General features: G+C 49.6%; 3 protein-coding genes across 7 annotated transcripts in view; all 3 read left to right on the forward strand.

Annotated features, from left to right (window-relative positions):
• Positions 1–10,628, forward strand: part of C2CD3 (C2 domain containing 3 centriole elongation regulator) — a 38,095-nt gene extending 27,467 nt beyond the window's left edge. The window contains exons 29-33 of one of the 2 annotated variants that reach the window (XM_021544002.2): positions 10–186; positions 1,137–1,345; positions 2,104–3,097; positions 3,711–3,813; positions 9,935–10,174. In XM_021544002.2, the coding sequence (XP_021399677.1) occupies positions 10–186; positions 1,137–1,345; positions 2,104–3,097; positions 3,711–3,813; positions 9,935–10,069 (1,618 nt within the window). In that variant the 3' untranslated portion in view covers positions 10,070–10,174. Of the gene's footprint in view, positions 1–9; positions 187–1,136; positions 1,346–2,103; positions 3,098–3,710; positions 3,818–9,934 lie in introns of both variants that reach the window. The other variant, XM_077781212.1, reaches the window with a different exon arrangement.
• A 1,388-nt stretch (positions 10,629–12,016) lies between these two features.
• LOC110477872 (putative mitochondrial transporter UCP3) lies at positions 12,017–14,417 on the forward strand. Of its 3 annotated transcripts, none has more exons than XM_021544033.2 (7): positions 12,017–12,080; positions 12,421–12,559; positions 12,696–12,906; positions 13,104–13,301; positions 13,482–13,583; positions 13,665–13,845; positions 13,988–14,417. In XM_021544033.2, the coding sequence occupies exons 2-7, from the start codon at positions 12,434–12,436 to the stop codon at positions 14,091–14,093; spliced, it is 924 nt and encodes a 307-aa protein (XP_021399708.1). In that variant the 5' UTR covers positions 12,017–12,080; positions 12,421–12,433; the 3' UTR covers positions 14,094–14,417. The 3 variants fall into 3 exon arrangements, with proteins under 3 accessions (XP_021399708.1, XP_021399709.1, XP_021399710.1); XM_021544034.2 differs by having other exon boundaries at positions 13,202–13,301; XM_021544035.2 differs by having other exon boundaries at positions 12,696–12,858.
• Positions 14,418–15,758: 1,341 nt separating this feature from the next.
• LOC116184009 (uncharacterized) lies at positions 15,759–22,563 on the forward strand. 2 transcript variants are annotated; one of them, XR_004148726.2, is made up of 5 exons: positions 15,759–15,965; positions 16,886–16,985; positions 20,918–21,017; positions 21,874–21,956; positions 22,229–22,563. XR_004148726.2 is itself a non-coding variant. In XM_077781213.1 (4 exons), exons 1-4 carry the CDS (start codon positions 15,938–15,940, stop codon positions 22,480–22,482), a joined length of 465 nt encoding a protein of 154 aa, XP_077637339.1. In that variant the 5' UTR covers positions 15,763–15,937; the 3' UTR covers positions 22,483–22,563. The 2 variants fall into 2 exon arrangements, 1 of the variants encoding a protein (XP_077637339.1); XM_077781213.1 differs by lacking the exon at positions 20,918–21,017 and having other exon boundaries at positions 15,763–15,965.
• Positions 22,564–24,110: the final 1,547 nt, after the last annotated feature.

Here is a 24,110-nt window from a genome sequence, read left to right on the forward strand (position 1 = left end):
ATTAAACAGGGCTGTTTCTAGCAGGATTAGCCCGCCTGGCACACAGACGCCTCAGCACGAGGAGCACATGCAGAACGTGCGCAGATTCCACAAGTCCCTGCAGCAGGCAGACGGGAACGCGCGCCGCTCGGCCAGGCCAGACCCGGCAACACTGTCCTCACGTGCTGCACTCCTCACCGCTCTCAGGTAAAGCAGGGCTCTGGCCAGTAGGGCAGGCCAGGCCTAGGTTAGCAGGGAAGGGCTTGGAAGTGATGGATCCAGTTCTGGGGAAACGAAAATGAACCAGCGCGATAACCAATGGAGAGATGCCAGCATAATTTACGGTGGCTTGAGGCGAGGCTGGAAAGTCAGAGACTGGACGGGGCGCTCCGCAGCAGGACTCAGATGCTGTAGCAGGGTGATGAGCTGTTGAAGGGGAACAGCAGCAGCAGTGTTTCCAGACCTGGAGGGAATGCTTGGATTATCCATCCTGGTGCTGCTGTTACAGAACAGGTGCTATGAAGCCAATAGTCCCTTCAGCTGACTTCCACAGGTAGAAGGACAAGCCTGTGAGCATTTCTGGGGTGCACAGAGCAGTGTATCCTTTCCCATCAGGATGTTTTTGTTCTTGCTAAAGTCACTGTTCACTTGACTAGATTCTAGGTTTAAATGAGATCTAAATTTAGAAGAATAGTCCTTATTATCTGTAGGAATATAGGAAGGAAAGATACTTCCTGAGGTGTTTCATCCCTTCCTGCACTACCACAAGCAATGTATCCTAAAATCCCTAGATTTAAACACATAGAAATCCTTGGATTTTTATCTAGCTCAGCCACAAGTCACACAATATCCTTGGCTTTATGACCTTTATTGGAAGGTCATCTCAAATCCAGCTCCTTTGATTACCTAAGTTTAGAACTAGCTCTTTTTTAGCTTCCAGCCCAAGTTTCATAGCCAAGTCAGGATTTGTTCCAGAATGTTTTCCTCTTTCATAGAGCAACCTCAACACTTGCCTACTGATCTGCTTTTCAATAAAAACCTTTAATCTTTTACTTGCATATTTGCATGTTGTTGACTAGAATGATCCAACTGAAAACCCAACTAAAGCCACAGGCTTATTTTCCCCCTCTGACCAAATTTCTGACCACTGCTTGCAGAAAAAACTTGAGCGAGCTGGATGAGGTTCAAAGATACTTCAGTGAGAAGCTGACCAGGTCTTTTCCCGACTTCAGCACATCCAAACCAAGCCATGAGGAGTGGGAGAGTGACCATCAGGGCTCGATGAGCAGAGAAGGGGATCCCAAAGGCTGCCATCTTTTAGAAAAATCTAGTCAGTTGGTGTCTCAGGTCAGCAGCCTAATCAATGGTGAGTTGTTGCTGTGAGTAGCAAAATGACAAGCACCCTGCTGGTGCTTTTAAAATAACTTACCAGAGTAGAGAATAAACTGGAGCCCAGAGCTACAGTTGCTGCCAGTTGGAAAGTTATTCCATGCTTTTTCTGCCCGTGACTTCCTTCAGGGAAGCAGCATTTCCAAGAGATGAAGGGCACATCCCTATTATGCCAGAATTTGCCGTTCTTCTGCCACTTTGATCTTTTTTTTTCCTACTTTTTATTCTCCAAGGTTGTGCTCTTTTAATGTCCTTCCTCATCCTTAGCAATGGTTTTTACTGCTTTTTTACATGCCTTCCTCTACAATCTGTTCCAGACTCCTCCTTTTCCAAATGTCCCCCACCATTCCCTTGGAGCAGGACTTGCCTCAAAATAGTTGGTCACTTTACCTAATACTGGTGAACTCAATTCCCAGAGGATGCAAGCAATGAAAGGATCTGCTCACAGGGAAACAAAAATAAGTGATTGTGAATTTTTAAAGAATTAGTAAGATTTCCCAATAATTTCATCCTTAATGCTTGTTTTTTCCTTAGCATTTCTGTTCCTCTTGCCTTGTCAGTGGGAAGCAGAGCAGAACATGCTCATATCAGCAATCAGCAGTGTTTGCAAAGCTGCACATGTTTAGCTCCCAACCATCCTTACATCTAGGACTTTTCTGCCACAAACCCAAATAAATCAGATTTAAGCTGAATTGTTGCTCCATGCATTTACTGATGCTCTTTTTTGTTAACCAGACTTGCAGACTATAACTAAAAATAGCAAGGAAGCTTCTAACATGCATCAGGACAGCAGCAGGAAGCTGGGTGCTTTGGATGTGTCCAGCTCGGAGGAGGAAGAAGCCAGACCTGGAGTTCCTGAAGGCCAGCTGAAGCCAGATGAGCCCGGCATTTCGGGTGACATGCAGCAGCCGTGCAGCGCTGGCAGGTCTGTGTTTGAGAGACACATGCTGCACCAGCTCCTAGGCCCCATTGTCCCTGAAGACAAGCATTCAGTGGGTTATATCCAGGAAAACAGAGGTGCTTTTGTCATCCAGCCGCACAGTGAAGAAGAATATGAAGAAGATGTCATAGAACCACGAGCTCTCAATGAAATAACAACCGCGACAGACAGGACGAGCCCCTGGTCCAGCATGATCTCGGAAACAGGGCAGGTGGCTGGGCAGCATCCTCTGGAGTCCAGGCCTGAAGATCAGCACTCTATAGATACAGGTTGTTTCCAAAGAGGGAACAGCAGCACCTTGTCCAGCATGCTGCAAGGGGACAGCCAGAGCGTGCTCAGCACCCTGAGCCCACCCATGAGCCCTTACACAGGTGGGAACAGTCCCTGGGGAGCAGCAGGAGACTTCCAGACCTTCAACACCAGCACAGAAACAGCAGAGAAGGAGCCACTTTGGCCAGTTGAAGGGAGCCTCTGGAACAGAGTACTGAACACTGAACCCATAAAGAAAAGTGTGGAGTTCCATGCAGGCTCCAAGGAACTGCTGCCATCTCCGGGAGACATGGGTTTGACCAATCAAAAAACTACTGAGAGAGAGGAGGAGGAGGAGGAAAATGCTGAGGTTGTAAATGGAGATCATCAAGGCAAGGAAGGAAGTGGTTCTGATGAGAACTGTGTTCAGAGTGTATCAGCCCAAGCTGGCTCAGAAAGAAATAGTGAGAGCTTCCCTGATGACGGCAGTGAAGACCCAGTGGAAAGCTCAGAAAACCTCATCAAACAAAAAATCACTTTGTATCCTTTACTCTTTTCTTAAACACTCTTGCATTCCATGACTCTTCTGCTTAGTTAGAACCTCCCTGGCCTCAGGACAGAGAAACTTGCTATTTGAAACTCTTCCCTGGGAAATTAATCCAGAGCTGGTGATCTGGGAAGGTGTTGGAGGACCCCATTACACTGTTTCACACAGCGTAGTGATGTCTTTCCTGAAACTTGTAGCCAGCAAACTTTATGATTTGTGAGAGTCACTTCATTTTGTGTAGTTCCGACATGTCTTGTTGCATTTCTCTCCATGTTATTTTTCCCCATGTTAGAGCCTTTGTGTTTCTCCTGTATTAAAAGAAACATGCTTTATTTTGCTTTTAAAACACTTCCTAATGTTTCTTGCACAAATTTCAAATCTTGGATTAAATGTTGGCATCTTTGCAGGATGAAGTCCTCTGTAAATTTGTGAGGTATTGTTTTAAAGCGAGTTGGTGTTTAAAACTCTGCAAGCCCAGGAGAGAGAACCAAGTGTTCAGAACAATGGAATATTTCCTATCTGGGACCTGTTAACAGCTGAGGGTTTTTCCACATCTGGACCTCTGTGCAACACAGCCAAAGGTTGTTCCTGAACAGTTCTGCTCAGGTCTGATCCTGTTGTTATTCCCAACTTCTTCCTTCCACCTGAGGAGATGGAAGCCTCCATGAGACTGCTCTGCACTTCTTTTCACCCTTCCATATCTCCAAAAGTAAGTATGAGATATCTTTTCCTTTATTGTCCAGCTTAGTCCATTCCTTAAAGCAGGAACAAAACTTCTCTCTTCCTTTGCCTGCCAGCACTCAGCTTAGATGTGATGGCTTCCAGCAGTGTCAGGGGAATCTTCCTGACACTTCTCCATGAGGATGGTTTTAAACCTCCGTGGCCATGTTGTCTGTGATCCTTGTGCCTTTATATCAACCAGTTGTTCAGCATGCTCAGAGAATGCTGCTCCATCAGGGTCAGTGGAAGTGGCAGGTTCTCACTCTGCACTTCTCTGTGCTCTCATGTGAGGTGACACGCCTAGTTGTGAGCAGTTTTGACTTGTAATTATGGCTTCAGTTTATCTCTTTTAGATGAGGATGGAATGGGGGAGTTTGGATCAGGAGGGGGGGTCCTGGAGAGGTGTCTTGTAATGGTTCTGCCACCCAGGGAGTAGTAGAATGACCTGAGTGATTGTTCCTCCTGCACCAAAGCTGTGGATTGCTCAGGTTTTGCTTCTTTTATGTTCGTAAGGATTTATTTACAGCGAGAGGTTTGTGTCTCAGTTGTTTCAATGTCTACATATTTATCTTATTTTCAGTTCATAAAAGATGGGTTGTATGAAAGAGAGAGAGTGACTTTTTACACAGGCATATAGTGATGGGATAAGAGGAAACAGTTTTAAACTGAAAGAGGGGAGATTTGGATTGGATATTGGGAAGAAATTTTTCCCTGTGAGGGTGGGGAAGCCCTGGCACAGGGTGCCCAGAGAAGCTGTGGCTGCTCCATCCCTGGAAATGTTCCAAGCCAAGTTGGATGGGGCAGCCTGGGACAGTGGAAGTTGTCCCTGTCTATGGCAGGGGTTGAAATGAGATAAGCTTTAAGGTCCTTTCCCACCCAAATCATTCTGGAATTCCATGATCCTTTTCCAGCCCCAACTCTGCTGTGGATGTTGATGTGGCTCTGGGTGTGCAGCAGCTGGGCTGTTTGTTTACCACTTCCAGATAAGGTGATGCCTTTATTCATCTCCATATGACCTATGAAACAAACACTTCAAGGGACATTTGTGTCACTGGGAACAGCTGAGTCTGTTTTGATGAATCAAAACAGACTCAGGCTCTAACAGCTCTGAAGTCATAGAAACCACTGGTTTAATACTAAAACCAGTTTTACTTGAGTTGCCTCTCTGCAGCTCTGAGCTGAGTGGCTGGAACTACAGCCCCACAAATTATTACTGATTAGGCAAAATGTTAGCAAGACACTATTTTGATATTTTGATATTAAAGCACATAATTTGAGGATTAGCTGGCACTAATTCTTTGCTGCAGCACTTGTAGGATGTGCTGAGACAGGATTTGGTTGTGCATTGTTCATCAAATTCTCTCTGTGAAGAACAAGTTTTTCACTACTGCCAATACATAGAGGTCAGAAAAAATGCTTCCTCATAGTTTTGTTTTTAATTAGCCTTTGCAATGTCAGCTTCTAAATCTGGACTTGGTTTGGTTCTGCACAGGTCAGCAAATGCCAAGTGTGATAGTGAGGCTGAAATCCGAGCTGTCCTCTGGACATCACCAGAGCCCTCTCTCACTTGGCAGCTGGCAAACCTTTCTCCTGGCCTTCCTAGTGCTCCTGCCACCTCTCCCTGACTTGTCTGACTCGCTGCTTTCCCCATCTTCCTTCCTTGAATGACAAAGCAGTAGTGAGGTGTGGAGCTGGGCAGTTGCAACAAAGGAGCTGGCAGCCAAAAATGTCTCAGCTCCTGCTGTGAGAACATGGGGCCTTGAGGAGGTGCTGCAGTAGGTCAGGCTCAGCGTGGATGCTGTGACCACCTTCCAGGGATCAGAGTTTTATAGAGCCTCACAAAACCTCTTTGTTTTTTACTGCTTTTCTCCATTACATCAAACTATCGCTTCCCATTCTTGAGGTTCTTCCCAGCTCTTGTCTTCCACACTACTCACCTGCTCTGAGTGGGGGTTAGAAGATAGGTTTGAAAAGTGAGAGTTTTAATGAGCTTTTCCATAAAATGCTGGAATCCCAGAATGGTTTCGGTGGTAAAGAACCTCAAAGATCCTTTTGCTCCACCCCCTGCCATGGGCAGGGACACCTTCCACCATCCCAGGTTGCTCTAAGCCCTTTCCAGCCTAGCCTTTGACACTTCCAGGGATCCAGGGGCAGCCACAGCTTCTCTGGGCACCCTGTTCCAAGGCCTCTCCTCCCTCATGGGGAAGAATTTATTCCCAATATCCCATCAAACCCTGCCCTCTGGCAGTGGGAAGCCATTCCCCCTTGTTCTGGCACTCCAGGCCCTTGGCTAAAGTCCCTCTCCAAATGCAGTGATTTTTTTTTTTTTCCCTCATCTCTAGGAATATTCCAACAGGATAAGAAACTTACATGGAAACCAGTTTTACTCAGAATAATTCATATTTGTGTATACATAGACTTAGCTTCAGTGTAAGTTAGAAATAACAGCCTTGGGCAGATTCACAACAACAGGCACTGTATGTTCCAGAAATGCCAAAGGCAACAAGTACCAAAACATCCTTTCGTGGTTGTGTTGTTCCTTCCTGATCTGCTGGATCTTCCTGCTTTCCTGCCTAGAAAGCAGGAGCAGGTGCAGGGCCACTGCCAGGGTAGGTTGTAGCCTGTTAACACAGATCTGTTCACCTCCATCCCTGTGCGCAAACAAAACTGCTGGCAAACCTGCTGAGCCACAGTGCTGGAACATCCTCTGCCTCCCAGGCTGGAATTCTTTGACCTTGGAAGAGGCCATGTCCCTCACCATGAGCTATAACATGAATCTGCTGTAGTCCAGCCCCTGGCATGCAGGCACTGAGTAATCCTTGGCTGGTTTCAGTGTTGCTGCCATTCCTGTTAAAAGGAGAGTGCAGCGTGATCGTCGGTGCACGAGTCCCCTTTCCTCTTGCATCTTCCCCATGGAACACGTGTGCTTCCTGGCTGAGCACCAGACATTTGGAGCCTGGGAGACAGAGAGGGAGAAACCTGGAATGGGCTCTGCCCTGAGCCTGTTCTGGGCTGAGGAGTGATATAAACATGACACTTCAGTTGTGTGCTCTGGAAACTATGCAGGAGGATCAAACTGGCAGTCAGAAGCTGCCTGTGAGATGGATTAGAGGAAGGTTTGATGTCCAAAAAAGAGCAAGGGGGCTGGGGAAGGGTCTGGAGCACCAGGAGAGGCTGAGGGAGCTGGGAAGGGGCTCAGCCTGAAGAAAAGGAGGCTCAGGAGGAACCCTGTGGCTCTGCACAACTCCCAGATATAGGAGGGGACAGCCAGGGGGGTCAGGCTCTGCTCCCAGGGAATGGGGACAGTCAAGTTGTTCAACCAGGGAAGATTTAGGTTGGATATTGGGGGGAAATTTTTCCCCCAGAAGGTTGTCCAGGGCAGCAGTGAGTCCCTGTCCCTGGAGGGGTTTAAAGCTGTGTGGATGGGGCATCTGGGGACTTGTGGCACTTGGGATAGTAGTGGCCTTGACAGTGCTGAGGAAACAGCTCCATGATTTATGTGTCTTCTCCAACCTCAGTATTTCCATGATTCTGTGATTCTGGTCATCTGCCTGAGCTGGGAGTGTTAATGGTGCTTTTAAACCTCACTCATTTTGAGTCACACCTGTACGTGTAAAACAGCAGCAAAAACTGATGTTAAACTTTCCCCACAGCTGGAAGTTCATCTTTAGGAAGGTGGTTAGGATAAATACACACATCTTAACACCACTTCATCCTGCACATTGGACAATGGTAGGAAGATGGGAGGAGGTGTATTTTAGCTGCTGATCTCTGAAACAGCATGCCAGTGGTGTGTTTTACAAGCACACCTGGTTTCCTGACTGTGGGAGCAAACAGCTCTCCTTCACCTTGGTGACATCAAACAGCATCAGGCACCTGCTCTTGTGTTGTGGCTTTGGAGAACAGAGCATTCTAGGGGTATTAGATGTTAGGAAGGAATTACTGACTGTGAGGGAGGAGAGGCACTGGCACAGGTGCCCAGAGAAGCTGTGGCCGTCCCTGGATCCCTGGAAGTGCCCAAGGCCAGGTTGGACAGGGCTTAGAGCAACCTGGGATACTGGAATGTGTCCCTGCCCATGGCAGAGGTGGCACTGGATGGGTTCTAAGGTCCTTTCCCACCCAAACCATTCTGGGATTCTGTTCCTGACATTGAAAATGGGAGGTGCTGGCTCCCCATCCCTGGCTGTGCAGGACACGTGGCATACAGGAAAGGGGAGCTGTGGGAGGCAGGAAATGCTGTTTCATGCAACTTTGAAATAGGGTAAGTCAGCAGATTGGGGGAATTTCCTAGGGAGATGCTTTTGGATGCTGTGCAGAACTCAGGGATCAGCACAGAGCCTGGTCACTGCCCCTCTCCAGCCACTTCTGACCTTTTGGCTATTTCTTGGACAGCTGGGCAGAAAACAGTGTGCGAAGAATGAGCTACTGTCCTGGTCTCTGGAGAGCCCTGTCCAAGGGAGGTGTTTTGCCCACCAAGCAGCTCTTTCTGCTGGTTTGTAAGCTTCTGCAGTGGCCAGGTCTGCATTTAATCTCTCTTGGCTCTGTGTATTTTGGTTTAGGAAGTTCATCCTGGAGAATTATTAAGAAAGAAGAGCAAAGCAAAGATTCTTCTAATTATCTCTGTCCATTATTTCAGTGCAATAAGAATGGGAAGTGTTTTTAAGTATTTTACCTGCAGGCTGTATGTTGCTGTTGAGGCAGGATGGGAATGAGAAGACTCTAACTCAGAAGGCTCTGAGAGTAAAACTCCAGTTTATTCAAAATACACTGCTCTTTTATACAGAGCTTTGTGAGGACCAATTCCATTTGACCTGAAGTGAAAACAACCCACAGCATTGGTGTAAAGTGCTTGATGCACAGTGATAGAACTTAACTATAAACAATGTGAACAACAAGAGAGATAAAGAATTATTTACATTCTTTTTCAACTCTTTCCCAGGCTTCTGCCTGGCTAGAAACTCTCCATTTCTCTCTTTGACTGAATTTGAGACCCACAGCTGTCATGCACAGGTCACCAAACACAAGGATTTACTTATTCCTAAAAAAATCCATTTCCCTCTCCAAACGGTGCATCTCAGAGTGCACCAAAACAGGGTCCTGGTGCTGTTTCTCTTGTGAGGGAGCTGTGCACCTCAGGAGACCCTTCCTGAGGCTCAGAGAAGCAGCCCAGTGATGTGGGTGAAAGGCCAGATTGGCATATCAGTTTTCCAAAAGACCTTCCAGGCCCCCCAGCTTCCTCCCTTAAAGGCTCCTGGGACAGGATCACTTTTCTCAGTGCTTCATAGGCACAGCCCACTCTAAACTAGCTGGGAGAAATTTCTTTCTTTGTATGCTGAAATTACTCATCCTCTAGTGCTGCTGGAACATCAGGGGCAAAGCCAGACTGCTGGGAGGCTGCTGGCAAAGCAAGGAAGAGATGACACTGGTTAAACCAGGGTTTTTCCTGTCATGGGCTGCTGCGTTGGGGTCTCTGCAGTCAACTGAGCCTGGCCCATCCCATTTATCATGGACTCACAGTGGTAGTTTGAGCTGGGAGGGACCTTAAAGATTATCCAGCCCCATCCCTTGCTATGGCTTCCAGTAGCCCAGGTTGCTCCAAGCCCCATCCAGCCTAGCCTTGGGCATTTCCAAAAATACAGGGGCAGACACAGCTGCTCTGGGCACTCTGTGCCAGGGCCTCACCACCCTCCCAGGGAAGAATTTTATCCCAATATCTAATCTAAATCTCTTTTAGTTTAAACCCACTCCCTGCCTTGTCCTGTCAGCAGGGTTAAGATTGTTTTTGACAGAGCATTGCCTCTCCCCTGTGAGATTTGGTCTTCAGGGTTCTGGAAATTATAAAGTAAAATAATAATGGAAAGCCAAAATGCAGTCAGGTCCCAGTGAGTACACCACTGTCATTCCTTTGGCTTCATACAGGGAGACTTTGGCTGGGAATTGGCACTGAGAATTTCAGAGGTCACACAGAAGACCCCTGTTGAAGGGTTCAGATTGTTCTTTCTCACTGGGGTGTTTTCTTATGTGTATCCATCTTGTCACCCTCTGCACAGCCCTGTGGTTTGCACAACATGAAACCAAGAGCTCTCACACCTGGTTCCTTCTCTCCCCAGAGCAGGAGTGGAGCAGTGCCTGGAGGAATCCCATACCGAAGAGCAAATCGTCCCAGGCCCAGCCCTGAGCTCTTGGAAGAGGAAGCCAAAAGAATTGCCAGGATCTTCTCTGCTCAGCTCTCCAAGAAGGAATAGTGTTGGCCAGAGACCTTCCACAGCTGAGTTTCCTAAGCCAGGGCCAGCTGCATTGGCAAAAAAAGAGCCTCCCAGTAAAGCGGAGGTGGAAGCCACAGCTTTCAGGCTCTGGTTTTAGTTTGCCTAATTGGTTAGTTAATTGAAGTCCCCTATTTAGAAGGGCTTAAAGCCTGTGGTCACCCACAGCGAGTTACGTCGTGTAGGGGCAGGTCCCCAATGAGATGCACCTGTGTGGCAACCATTGACCTGTTATCTGCTCTCCAAGTAGCCCAGTTTTAGGATTTATTCCTGTGAAATGGCCCTTTCAAAAATGGTGAGCAACACAATTCTCTGATTCCACAGGTGCCCAAAGTGCTTGTGTGAGCACAGGCCAAGGGCACCGTAAAATCTGGTGGGTGTACAAAAGAGGGTGACTAGAAAGATGGGACTTTTATATTTATATTTAAGTTATTTTTGTACACCTTTCAGAGAACAGACTTTGATGCCAGCAGAGCTCAGTTATTTTTGTACTGCTCTCTCCAGTGTTTGTTTCAATAAAATTCCCCTGGTTTCTTGTCAACCTATGGAAAGTGTCCCTGTGCCAGGGCAGAAACCTTTCCTCAACAGTAGATGGGAGTCTCTCCCACATGAGCTTCCAAGTCAGAGAAATGCTGCTGGAAGCTGGAGTGGTCAGGATCACATGGGAAGATCATGGCTTTGCCAAGGAGTTCAGTATCACCGGACAGCACAGCCCCATGTGGGCTAAGTCTCTGAGCTGCTTTTCAAACCGTGCATGGAATTCAGGATTTAACCAGCCAAAGGATCAACATACCTTTTTTCTCCCACTTGTATATTGTTGTTTTTCCCAGGAGACACCCTGAATGCATCAGTCCCTGATGACACAACTTGCCCTGTGATTGTGGCCCCTTTCCCTGCCCTTGCTGGGTCTGGAAGGTAAAGGTACCCAGTGTCCCCAGGAAGCGCAGGAGTGACATGCAGGCTGCTTTCTCCTGGTGGCATCCCCAAAAAAACTCAGGCAGGATGCCAGCTGAGCTGGGATCACTGTCTCAGAGGAGGTCACAGCAGTGACCGCTGAGCTATATCTTGGGCATGAGGTAAACAACGTCTTCCTTTCAGGTCTAGGTCAGCCATGGAGCTGGGCAGGAAAACAAGGGAGGAGCCAGCTGGGGAGGGGTGTTGGTACCAGGCAGCTTTTGTCTGGAGCCTGAGGGATGGAGCAAAGGTGGCTCCAGGGTGTCAGGACCAAAGTCCTTCTCATGCATGGTGAGCTCAGGTACACATGCTGAGGCTCGCAGCACATCCTGAGAGACCCTTCTGTGAGTAGGGCTAAAGAGCACCAAGGGTTAAACACATGGAGTTTTTAAAATATGGAGGAAAAGGGGCCTTTCTTCACTCTACCTTGGCCTCCAGCCTGTTGTCCCAAGCCCAGTCCCTCCCGGCAGCCTCAGGCCCAGTGCCTGGCTCTGAAGAGTGCCATAGGTTTTATGGTGGATTTTGCTCCTAGGTGCTTACCCAGCCCCAGCTCCACTTGAGCTTGGGGAACACGTTCCACCGTGAAGAGGCAACCCTGCTGGGAGCTCAGCAGCTGTCTGGGATTGTGGATCATGATCTGTGCCGGGCAACGGTATGCACAGTGCTGCACTGCTTCCAAATCACTTGCTTGTGAAGCTTTGGGGCATGGGTTTTCTGCATCTTGTCCTTCCCAGAGTGGTTTTAGGGCAAAAACTGACATTCCTCCCCAGTCCACTGCAGGGGGTCTGGGCAGGACCCCCCTCCCTATGCCTGAGCCCCGGGAGGGGGACAGAGAGCTGGACCAGCCACCTCAGTCGGTGTCAGGTGACCCAGTCCCATCAACTGAAATGCCACTGGGGGAACACTGTTTTCTTGTCACCCGATCTGTGCCTGCTGGAATGTTGTCCTGGGTTCTATATAAGGGCGGGGCCAGCGAGACGACTCTCAGGGCACTGTCTGTGCAAGGCAGGAGCTGGAACACTGTGTCGAGGTCCCTACGGTGAGACCATGGAGGGACATGGCTCTGAGCACGTCACTCTGGGGGAAATGATCCCAGCCAGCAACCCCCATTATGGCTGGTGTGGGATAGGGAAGCATTGGTGGGCATTGGTGATTCCATGCTGAGAAAGCCCTGTGCCTCAGTTTCCCTGCAATAGAAGGGAATCTATCTCAGGGATCCTCCTCTGAGACAGGGCAGGATATGGTTTTTGGGATTGACCAAAGCCACCAAGAGCCTCCATGGCACATCATCACCTCTTGTCACCGAACAGGACACCCACGTGGAACCCTGTCCTGATGCACCCTGCTGGCTCCCCCACAAACCCCTCCTCTCATTCCAGCCCCTCTGCCGCCATGGTGGGTCTGAAGCCCCCCGAGGTGCCCCCGACGGTTGCCATGAAGTTCGTCAGCGCGGGGATGGCCGGCTGCATCGCTGACCTGTGCACCTTCCCCCTGGACACTGCCAAAGTGAGGCTGCAGGTACGGTCCCCAAAACCCTGTGGGCAAAGAGAGCACCTGGTGACGTGACGTGGGACTCTCCACGTCACCTCTGCCACAGAGCTGGTGACACCTGGGGAGGAACAGGAGGTGGGGTGATACAGTTGGCACCCCACAGATCCAGGGTGAGGTGAGGATCCCCCAGACCACCAGCTCCATGGAGTACCGGGGTGTTTGGGGCACGCTGAGCACCATGGTGAGGACAGAGGGAGCCCGCAGCCTCTACAGTGGGCTGGCAGCCGGGCTGCAGCGCCAGATGAGTTTCGCCTCCATCCGCATCGGTCTGTACGACTCCGTGAAGCAGCTCTACACCCCCAAGGGTGCTGAGAGTGAGTGTCCAGGTGGCCTGGACTTCCCTGCACACCCCCTTCCTGCTGCACAGTCCTTTCCCAAAGAGAAACCCACCCTGGGGGGCACAACCCCCTGACATCACCCTCTGTGAAGCACCACGGGCTTCTCACCCTGGGGTCCCTGCAGGGCTGGGGGGCCTTGCAGGGCCAGGAGTCCCAATAGCTGCCCTCTCCAGACACAGACGTGGCCACGCGACTCCTGGCTGGCTGCACCACGGGGGCTGTGGCCGTAGCCTGCGCCCAGCCCACTGATGTGGTCAAGGTCCGGTTCCAGGCCAGCAGGGCCCCGTTGGACAGTGCCCGGCGGTACAGCGGTACGGTGGATGCCTATCGCACCATCGCCAGGGAGGAGGGGGTCCGCGGCCTCTGGAGAGGTAGGCATGGGCAGGGATGGGCGTGGGAAAGGGGTGTGGTAGGAATCGGAACAGAAATGGCCATGAGGAAGGGAAGAAGGATGGGGGCAAGGATGGAGGCAGCAGGGCTGGGGCACTTGCCCAGAATGCTCCCGGAGGGGCTGTGAGCAGCAGTCCCAGCGCCACCACCCTCCTGTGCAGGGACACTGCCCAACATCGCCCGCAATGCCATCATCAACTGCGGGGAGCTCGTCACCTACGACCTCCTCAAGGACACGCTGCTGCAGGCACAGCTCATGACAGGTGAGGATGGCGCGGGGGCACATAGCCAGGTGCCATCCCTGTCCCCGCAGCATCCAACTCCCAGCTCTTCTCCACCTTTAGACAACATCCTGTGCCACTTCGTGGCCGCCTTTGGCGCTGGGTTCTGTGCCACAGTGGTGGCATCACCAGTGGATGTGGTGAAGACGCGGTACATGAACGCCAGCTCTGGGCAGTACCGCAACGCCCTCAGCTGCCTCCTGGCCCTGCTCGTGCAGGATGGCCCCACCGGCCTCTACAAGGGGTGAGTTAAGCACCCGCAAACTCACTGCAATGACCGCAGGGACCCGCAGCACAGAATCCAAAATATCCCAACCTCCAAGCGGGGCTTTGGGGATGGGGATGTCCGTGGCATGTCCCCTTCAGCACTGTTTTTGCCAACACAGCTTCGTCCCGTCCTTCCTGCGGCTGGGCTCCTGGAACGTGGTGATGTTTGTGTCATACGAGCAGCTGCAGCGCACCATGGTGCTGGCACGGCCAGCCCTGGCCTGAGCCCCTCGGCACTTCTCACTGGCTCAGTGAGGCTCAGCATCAATTATATTAATTGCCGAAGCGCCGGGGAGCAGTGAAGCCACACACTTGGGGAGGGAGCAGAGAGACGGAAGGAGAAAGGATGCTGTTTGAGGAGAAATTTGGGAGAGCAGAGAACAGTTTTAGGGGACAAAGGAAAAAATTGTTTGTTGGCTTCTCAGCCATGAAGAATAGCACTTCCCAAGGGCAGTGGTGTGGGCAGGTGGGACCAAGCTGATGGCCAGGGAATTCCCGTTATTCCTTACTGGCACTTCCAATAAACCGCCCCTATGGGGTCTGATGACAGCGTGGCTCAGGGTTTCTTTACCTTTTTGGGGTGTTCAGGGTCATTGTCCCAGCTCTACATGTGACACGAGTCAAGCTGACATTCTCCATAATTTCTGGTGCACTGAACAACTTTCCACTGATCTCTAATTATTCAGGTCTGTCACAATCACAAACAGCAGCTCCACCTTCTGCCCTGCCAAGGTAGCAGATCCTTGACCCACTCATATCTCTCTAAAGCCTCAAATGGCCCCTTTTAGGACAGTAAAAATGTACATCCTAAGCAGGAGAGGACACAGAATTCCCTTTCCCTGTTTTTCAAGCATAAGATGGCTGGGAATTGCTTTCTTTCCATGGGTAACTGTCAGGAACAAGATTTCCTCTCTCCTCCATCTGTAGCATCCTCATGCGTCACAGATACTCAGCTCTATTTCCGGGGCTCCTATCAGAAAACTGATCGCTGTTATCAGAAGCAAATTCCCGAGGCGGCTTTTACTCCCTGGAAGCAGCAGGAATGACCGAGGTCAGCTGCTGCCACAGGGAAAGGTGGCACCGCGGAAGCTGCGGGCAGTACCCACCGGCCGGGCCGCGGGACAGCTGCGACACCGCGGGCTGCAGTTCCGCCCCTGCCTACCCCCGTGTCCGCCGGAGCGCGGCCAGCAGCACAGAACGCGGGGGTCGCTCTCTTCGGCCGCCCTGCTCCTGCCGTGCCAGCGGCAGCTGCGCCAGGAGCGGGCAGCAAGGCCGGGAGCGAACGGATGGTGCTGCAGGAGAGCGGCCGGAGGGGTCACCTCGGCCGGTGGGATCCACAGGGGAACGTGTGTGCTTTAGCACTGATATGTGGGACCCAGCTGCTTCGTGGGACGAGTTTGTCCCGGGACTTGAGGCTCTCTGGGATCGTGTTTCATGGAATAAAGCTCGCGCCGCGTTCCCAGCTACGGTGACAACGTTTTGTGGGATGGGCTGAGCTCTGTTTCCCGGGAAGCAGTGGGTTGGGTGTCCCTGTGCCCACCCCCGTGGGTTGCGCAGAGAAGCTGCTCCTGTGGCTACGGCCGAGGGTCAGTGGGAAAACCTGAACAGTCCTGATGGAAACCGATGGAAAAATAAGTTTGGTTTGGTTTTGGACTTGGCATTTTCCCCCTGAACCCCACCTGATCTAGGTGTTTTGCCTTAGGGAACAGGACACAGAATGGGGAATTGAGAAAAAGTTAATCCATTACCTCAAAAGGGATGAGCTTATTTCTATTTGTTTCCTGATGCACGTGGAATGATTTGGGTCTCAGGAGGCACCTGGGGGTCTCCTTTTGTGTTCTGGGTGGGGCCGTAGCTATAAAAGGGATAAAGGATGGAGGAAGGAGGCGAGGCGGGGCGCGGCGCAGTGCAGTGCAGTGCAAGTGCAGTGCAAGTGCAGTGCAGTGGTTGGGATCAGCGGTGCCCTGGGGATCTGCATCTGGAAGCGGCCGCCAGTTTCCTGATGGGAGTCCTGGAAACAGAACTCGGAGTCCGTGAGAAATGCGAATACTGCAGCTGGAGTGCTGAGAATGGAGGCTCTGCAGAGAATGTTGTCTGGTGAGTCTCCTGATGTCCCATAGCTAATGCTGTGCTGGCAGCAAGTCACCTCATTCTGATTTAAACTCTCTTGAAATACGCTTAAATTACATACTGGACTACAAAATGCACATGGGAAACTTCATATTAAGGATTGTTTTAGGGATGTGCAGCTTCTGAACTGCACCAATAATCCCTGCTCTCACAGAAACCTGCTGGGCCATGGTTCTAGGGCAAGGGCGCCCGAAAAGTGGCAGCTTCAGTGCCACCCTTTCCCCTGGAGCTCTCAGGATCAGGAAGAAATGGTGTTCATGCCCCTCTGGGAAAGCAAGGGAGCAGGATCAGTGTCTTTTTCCTGCTCTCCGCAGGAGAGCTGTTCCAAGGATGCCCTGGAGTGCTCTGGCTCATGGCAGGATAATCTGTGTGCCTGGGTGCACAGCTGGGTCAGTCACTGGGCTCCCATGGAACCCCTGAGGTTGGAAAAGCCCTTTGTGATGCTGAAATGGCCCCAAGACAAACCTTCCCAAGCTGGAAGCAAAGCCAGTGGCAGGGAGGGAAATCCAAGAGGGTGGTGGGAAGGGCTTTCTCCCAGGTCCGGACACCCTCAAGGCAAGTGTGATTTTTAAGCGCTTTAAATGCTGCAGCAGCTCCCTCCCTACTTAGAGTTGCCTCAGCTTGGGCAAGTGTGAGGATATCCAGCTCTTCCTTAGGGCTTGGAGCATGGCAGGGTGCAGAGCTCATGTTAAATCTTGTTTAAATACTTGTAATATCAAAATACATTAAAACAGAGAATTTGAGGAAATAATATATGAAAGTCTGTTGCAAGCATAGATACAAGCTGTCTTTATTAAAGATCCACATTGATGGATGGTTTGTCAAACCACTCTGGGGACAGAATGTGTCCAAAAAGCTTCATTAACCCTTTGTTGTTCTGCTGGTAGGGCAGCGTCTGATCCCAGGTCTCAGGGACTGTGTGGGATTCCTCCCTGGAGCAGGGTCACCCCATGAGAATGAGCCACAGAGGTTCAGTTCTTGGACCAGGTGAGGATCTCTTTCTACTTAGTAATTGCTTTTGCTGGCTGTAATGTCACAGCTCCAGTGTTCCTTCAGACATTGTACCCTGCAACAGCACTTACACAGCTCCTGTGCTGGGCAGGGAGCAGTTCTGCTGTGGGAAATTGACTTGCAGAAAAATTTCAGAGTCTGACAGAAGGTTTACATAGTATCTATCTGCATGGAAATTTTGAGATAAGAAATGCTGACTTAGAAATGCCATGGAATAGGACAGATGTTGAAAGAGAAATGGAGCTAGAAATAAGTTTTAAAGGATGACTTTGTAAATAAGACTAGATATTTTAGAGAAATAGAACTATGAAAGATGCATTGTAATAAGATTCATAAGGGGTAATTTTAGATGATTGGTTTTAAGACATTTACAGCATGGTGTAGCAAAAGCTGATAGGCCAAGAAATGCTTTCAGTGTATTGTAATTAGGAAATAGTTGGCTTCTGATTGTGATGGCATGAATTATAGCATCTGTGTTGTCTCACCCTTCACGTGAGACTGAAAATGGAATAAAAGTTTTTAAAACACTTCTCAGTTGCCTTATTTCTGGATCAGAAAAGGGCATAATAGGATAAATTGGTGCTTTGTGTAAGGAAGATTTCTCTCTCTCAGTGTCCTATTCCATAGCATTTCTAAGTCAGCATTTCTTATCTCAAAGTTTGCATGTAGATGCACACTATGTGAGCCTTCTGTCAAGCTTTGAGAATTTTCTACAAATCCATTTCCCACATTCCAGGGTATGGCTTTTTCAGTCCCATCAGTGTCCACTTAAATCAAGCTTTTGTCATATTTCCATCAGTCTCTCTGGTCTGGCACCCTCAGTCCCACAGGACAGAGCTGTGTAAAAGTTCAATCCCATCTGTACCAGTCCAGCCAGCGTTTCCAGCAGCAGCTGCTGGAGGCACCAAGGGCTGCCCTTGGAGCCTGGCTCTCCCCTGGGGTTTTACAGAGGGTTACAAACTGCCCTTCAGGATCCAATGTTTATTTTGAACATCCTACAGCTGGATAGTTCAGCTAGCAGGGATTAGAGTCAGCTCTTGGGCCCAAAACAGGTTTTGTCCCACAAAGACCAACTGAACTTCCTGAGGTTATGTGTAGTAAATATAATTTGCGCCATTCCTTGTATGAAATATGTAATATTGGATACTTGTTAGATTATGCCCATTGTATTAGTTCCCCCCCTTGCAGGCGAGACTGGTGTATACTGGAAACTGATTTACGAGTAAAAGGATGTGGCTCGGCCAGGAGATGGGCCATCTTGGGACTCCAGGTTCTGACCATCGGGACTCCAGGTGTTGATCATTGGGTGCTGATCATCGTGTAAACGGCCCAAGATAGATATCATGGAAATCCTCAGACAGATACATGTGAATGCAACCTTCCCGTAAAATCTCATCAGGAATTCACCTACTCTGGACACTGAATTATTCCTCCTCATCACCAAAAAATAAAATCTTATTAACCTATGTACTCTGAAGAAAAGACTGATTGCTGAAATCTTGGCCTCAGGCGGAATTTTCCCTATAAAAACCGCTTGGGTCAGGATGGAGGTGTGTGGGCATAGGGGAAAACCTTTCCTGAGGCTGACTCCTTGTTGCACACCCAGGGACGATTCCTGGGCTCGGCACTGTCTTTTTCTGTGGCTGGCTAGATAGAATTTGACCGCTAATAAAATTATTTTTTCCTTATTTTTAATCTGGCTGAATAAATTCTCATTTATAACAATCTTGGTGACCCCTTACGTGATCTGGTTTGGAGGTATCCAGGGAGTTCCCTATCCTCGATCTGGGTGGCGCCCTGCTGATTTCAGCAGCTGGACAGGACTGAGGAACTCCACAGAACCAACCAGATTCCAAAAACAGCCAAAAATCCACGTTAAGGAAAGGATATAAATGGGCCCAGAGCTCTTGGAACTCGGAGCTAAATCTCCGAGGCTGCAGCAGCAAACTTTCACTCGTAAAATCAACGTGCATGAAGAATCCATGTGGGAAAAGGAGCCGTAAGTATTGCATGGTTGAGTGGGGTGTGTTGGGTGTGTGTGTGAGACGTGACATAGTCACGGCGTGAGTGCGGACGCCAATAAAACTGCAGTTCCACTAGCCTGAGAGGGAGGTGGTCAGCTACGGGGGAAGCGAAAAGGTTCCCGTATACTCACAACACGCATACAACCTGAAACTCGGTGAGTTACAGGGATCCATCCATGGACCGGTCAGGGAGGGAAGGTACGTTCTCGTGGACTCGAGAAACTGGTAAACCTCACTGGCTCTGGGCTCGGGGAGCCCAACAAACAAGTAAAAGAGAGCTCACTGTTCTTCCAACTGAAAACTCATGGACCAGTTCACCGTGAGGTAACTAGGTTGGCAAGGTTCGGTCGGGAACAGACCGGTTTAAACACTTGGTAAGCTTCGGTCCGGGACAGGACCGAAATACACATTTTAGCACGCGGGTTGCTGACTTCTTGGAACGGCTTGCAGACACTGACTTGGAATATGGTAAGGAAAACCTTTAATATGGGAAAAAAAAACAGTAAGGTGCGGGGGGGACCAAAAGGGAAAAATCCTAGGCCAGGAAAGGGTGAACACCTGACAACAAGAAAAGGTAAGCATTCAAAAACAAGAAGGGCGGAAACAGAGGAATTGCTTGAGATTCCGAGGGAAAGTCCCCTGGGTTGGATGTTAGAACACTGGGAGAACTGTTCTGTGAGATGGAAAAGGTCCAAAGAAAAAATGATACACTATTGTGTAGAAGTATGGGGAAATATGGAAATTGGAAAATACCAATACTGGCCTGTTTTTGGTACCTTCGAAAATGAGCTCTGCCAAGCACTTTTGGATCACTTGTACGAGGAAGAGGAATGGGACGATGAGGAATTGGATTATGCCAGGCTATGGGAATATGCCAGTGCGTGGCTGTTCCCTATTAAGACCTCTGGCAACAAGGTAAGCTCGGAAAAAACTTGGGAACCCCTAGGAAACCTGCCCCCTCCATACCAGGTTCCCCCAGCTCGAGCACGGGTCCCGGCAGCTCCCCCATCAGCGCCCCTGGCTCAGCCTGCACTGCCACCTAATGTACAAGTCCCTGATGCAGGTGCTCCGGGACCTTCTCAAGCCCCTGCCTCCACACAGCAGGGGGACACACACGCACACACATATCACACTGGGGAAAGCACATCTCCTCCTGCCAGTAGAACCCGGCAGAAAACGAGGAGAGAAAACACGGGAGATAGCGATGATGAAAGGGACAGACCTAATCTATACCCCAGGGCACCTCAGATGGACTACCCCCGGGACCCCCTCCCACATCTCCCCCACTTTTATTTACTAAATACACCTCTCCCAGAGTTTTAACTACAGTCCTTTTGAAGAGGGCAAGTGCAACTAAAATTATAATGATAATTAGAAAAATCCATGAGAGTCCCTTCAGAATGGAGGCTGTCCACCTGGGGACACCCCACTACGAGAACAGTCTATTTACAGGGTCCACAGCTAAAGTTTCTGTTTTGATGATTTCACTTCTCTCTGGATCTGCTGGATGTTGGCTTGAATGGAGGTGCTTCTTGATGACAGGTTGAAACAGCACAACCCCTCGAAGTCCTCGCAGCTGTGGCCATGGGCGAGCAGCAGGAAATCAATCGCCACTCTATTTTGCAAGGTGGCGTGCCTGGTGATCTGCTTGTCCGCCAATAGATTGGAAAGAGTGGGGGATGAGGCATTGGCATGCTTGATAATCCAGCAGTCCAGGTGAGAAAGCTCACCAAGGGCCTTAGCAGTTGCATACCATGGGAGAAAGATGGAGGCAGTGACCCTCCTTGTCTTACCCCAATTGTAAATTTCAGAATCGCAATTTGCATCGAATTGAGCATAGAATCTTTTTGCATGAGCCAATTGTCTCTCTTTCTTCCAATCCAGAATTGGTGTTTTATTCAGAGTAAGGGTAGCAAGCTTGCCAAGGCTGCATGGGCCCCCCTGGAACCGAGAGGGGATTCCCGACCATACTCTGTCCCCACAGGTAAGAAACATCCCCCTGGGCAACATCTTAGGATGAATGGACAAGACTGAAACGACCTGGCTGGTGTAACTGCACCAGGTCTGACTGTTATATTTTTTGTTAAGTGGTGACACATCCTTCCTGTATGTATCCTTGGCCAAGTCAATTCCATGCCAATTTTGACTTGGCCTCCTGAAATAAAATTTAACACAATAAGTGGCTGTGGAGGACCCCAGCAGGTCCAATGCCTGGGGTTCCTCTTTACTATTTGGCAGGATTTGGGTCCACTCATCCCAGGCATCAACCGGGTTAGGTCTCTTACCTGTGTTTCGGAGTAGGTCAGAGTTAGAGACAGGCCAATCATCAGCTACCATGGGAACCCCCACCAGGCATGTGGACAACAGATTGTCCACGTTGCCCATGGCCAGGCAGAGATTGTCTTGCTTCAAGGACTTCGCCAGCGTGATCCAGACGTTCTCCTTTGGCTGTGGCACGATCTAGCCATCTGCTGCTTGCAGCCACAGGAGGATGGTAGTCATGGCGGCGAGCAGCTGGACACAGTGGGGTGCTTTCGGTTGGAGCAGCCAGGTATATCTTGTCTGGGCAGCCATCATCATTCTACTGAAACAATAAAGAACGAATGTAAATAAAAGACATATGGTTCCCTCCCCTCCCAGCTCCTCCCTTGGTTGAAGTAAAAAAAAAAAAGTAGGGTAAAGGAGCAATGGGTAAGGTAAGAAGGCAGAGGGAATGGGATGGGAGGAGATGGGTGTTGGGGAGTGTCTCTTCTATCACAGGTAGGTAGTGTCGTGTAATGAGGATGTGGGACACGATGTTCAGTTGGACCGCGTTCCTCTTTCTCTTTCCTCGGCTCCAGGCAACCGCGTTGTCCGGCAGTGATGAGACTGAGGTGTCTGGGTTGTGACACATCGGGGGATCTGCCGTGGTGGTCTCATCAAGGTAGGTGTCCTGGTTTGTAAGATAAGCTTGTATTCTATTTGCCATCTGTTGGAGGTTGGGCAGGTTTGTTATCTCTTCCAAGAACAATGGTTTGCTCCGAAGAGGTAATGGTTTGTTAATGGGCCATTGACTGACTCACTGCAGGGCTGGTAATGTAACACCATCCCATTGTGAGATGCTCCACCCAGAGGGGGAAGCCAAGCACTCTTTTATTGGATAAAAGGGGTACCTTTTGGGGGACAGAGCAGCTCTCTCTTTGCGGGATTTCCCAGAGAAGCAGCTCCTTCGGCAGGACTCCCGAGAGAAGCGGCCGGAGCGCGGTGAGGCAGCGGCGGCGGAGCTCGGAGGCGGCCCCGGCGCAGAGGAAGACCGGCCCAACTGCCACCAGATCTTCAGGGAAAACTATACCCTTCTAAAGATCACCACTTCAGCTGCAATTCAGCAGCCACTGCAAGAGGAGCAGCTGTCATTTCAACCGGACTGCTACCAACACCCCGAATCCTCAGGTTGTGGACTTTATCACTAGTTTTGTTTGTACCAATTGCATTTGCCTTTTTAAGTTGCTATCTAGTTTTCTCCTAGTAAAGAATTGTTACTCCCATTCCCATATCTTTGCCTGAGAGCCTTTTAATTTAAAAATCCTGGTAATTCGGAGGGAGGGGGTTTACCTTCTCCATTGCACAGGAGGCTTTTGCCCTCCTTCACAGACCCCTGTCTTGTCAAACCAAGACAGTAGGGATTAATGTACTTCCCTGGGATCCATCTGGGGCCCTGCTCTGTCGAGACACAAGCGTACCCTCTCCCCCATGTTATCAAAGCGTACGGGCCTTTGATGTTCTTGGATTCTGGGTCTCTTACCAGGATTGGGGGCGTTCCTTTAAAAGTGCTTGCGAGTTATTGAAAAAATGCCTTAAAATAGGCAGGTTCGGCTCCTGGTCAGTGCAATTTATGAAATTCAGCATGTAAAGTGCCTTACACAGTCTCTCAACTGGGGTCATGGCAAGGGCCGAATCGTTCTGTTGTTCGAGCAATCATTTTATTTCTTTGTGTGAGTGCTCCCCAATTGCTTGTCCCGTGGGGTTGTGGGGGATGCCTGTGACAAGAGTAATTCCCCACTGTTGTAGGAAGGCGTTAAAACATCCTGAGGTAAGTCCAGGTCCATTATCAGTTTTGATGGCTTTTGGTACCCCTAAAGTAGCGAATGCCATAAAAAGATGTTTGATGGCATCCCTTGTTTTCTCCCCCATGTGGAGGGACGTGAACACTGCCCCAGAGAATGTGTCAATGGACACATGCATAGACTTGAGACATCAAAGGGGTTATAATGAGTCATGTCTGTCTGCCACAGTTCCAGTGCTCCCAGTCCCCAGGGGTTAACCCCTGTTGCCACAGATGGAAGGGCAAGGGACTGGCAGCTGGAGCAGGTGGCAAGAATGGCCTTTGCTTGTTCCCACAAGATCTTAAACTGCCTTGCGAGGGCAGGAGTGTTTTGGTGAAAAAAGGCATGGCTGAGCCTCGCCTGTGCAAACACATCTGGGAGATTAGAGGAAAGTGCTGGTGCAGTCAATTGGACAGTCATGGCAAGCTGGTCAACCATCCAGTTGCCCTCAGCAATGGGTCCTGGCAGATCTGTGTGAGCCTGGACTTTCATTATATGGTAGAATTGCTCTCAGTGGGAGATTAGCCAAAGTAGTTCCGAGAGCAAGTAAAATAATTTTTTATTTTTAATTTCTTTGAGCAGGGCATGTTCTGCCAGCTCTGCTATCCTGGCGACATAAGCTGAATCAGTCACCAGATTGAATGGTTTCCGGAATTTCTTAAACATTCTCACGACCTCAGCAAGTTCTGCGATCTGGGGAGAACCCTCAACTAGCTGAATGTCAGACTCCCACTTTTGACTATCCGGGTCCTTCCACGTGATCACTGATTTGTGGGACTTTCCTGACCCATCAGTGAACACTGTGAGAGCATCTTTGATGGGTGTTTTACTTTTAAAAGATTTAGGGGCTAAATAGAGTGTATCCTTGAACAACTTATGTTTAGGATAGTGGATTGAAATCTGTCTGGGATAGCTGTCTAATGATATTTGTAAATTTTAATTTGTTTGTAACAAAGACTCCAATTGTTGTAAATTTAGAGGGAGGTAAATGCACA

This window comes from Lonchura striata, chromosome 2 (genome assembly GCF_046129695.1).
Source record: "Lonchura striata isolate bLonStr1 chromosome 2, bLonStr1.mat, whole genome shotgun sequence".
Taxonomy (NCBI): domain Eukaryota; kingdom Metazoa; phylum Chordata; class Aves; order Passeriformes; family Estrildidae; genus Lonchura; species Lonchura striata.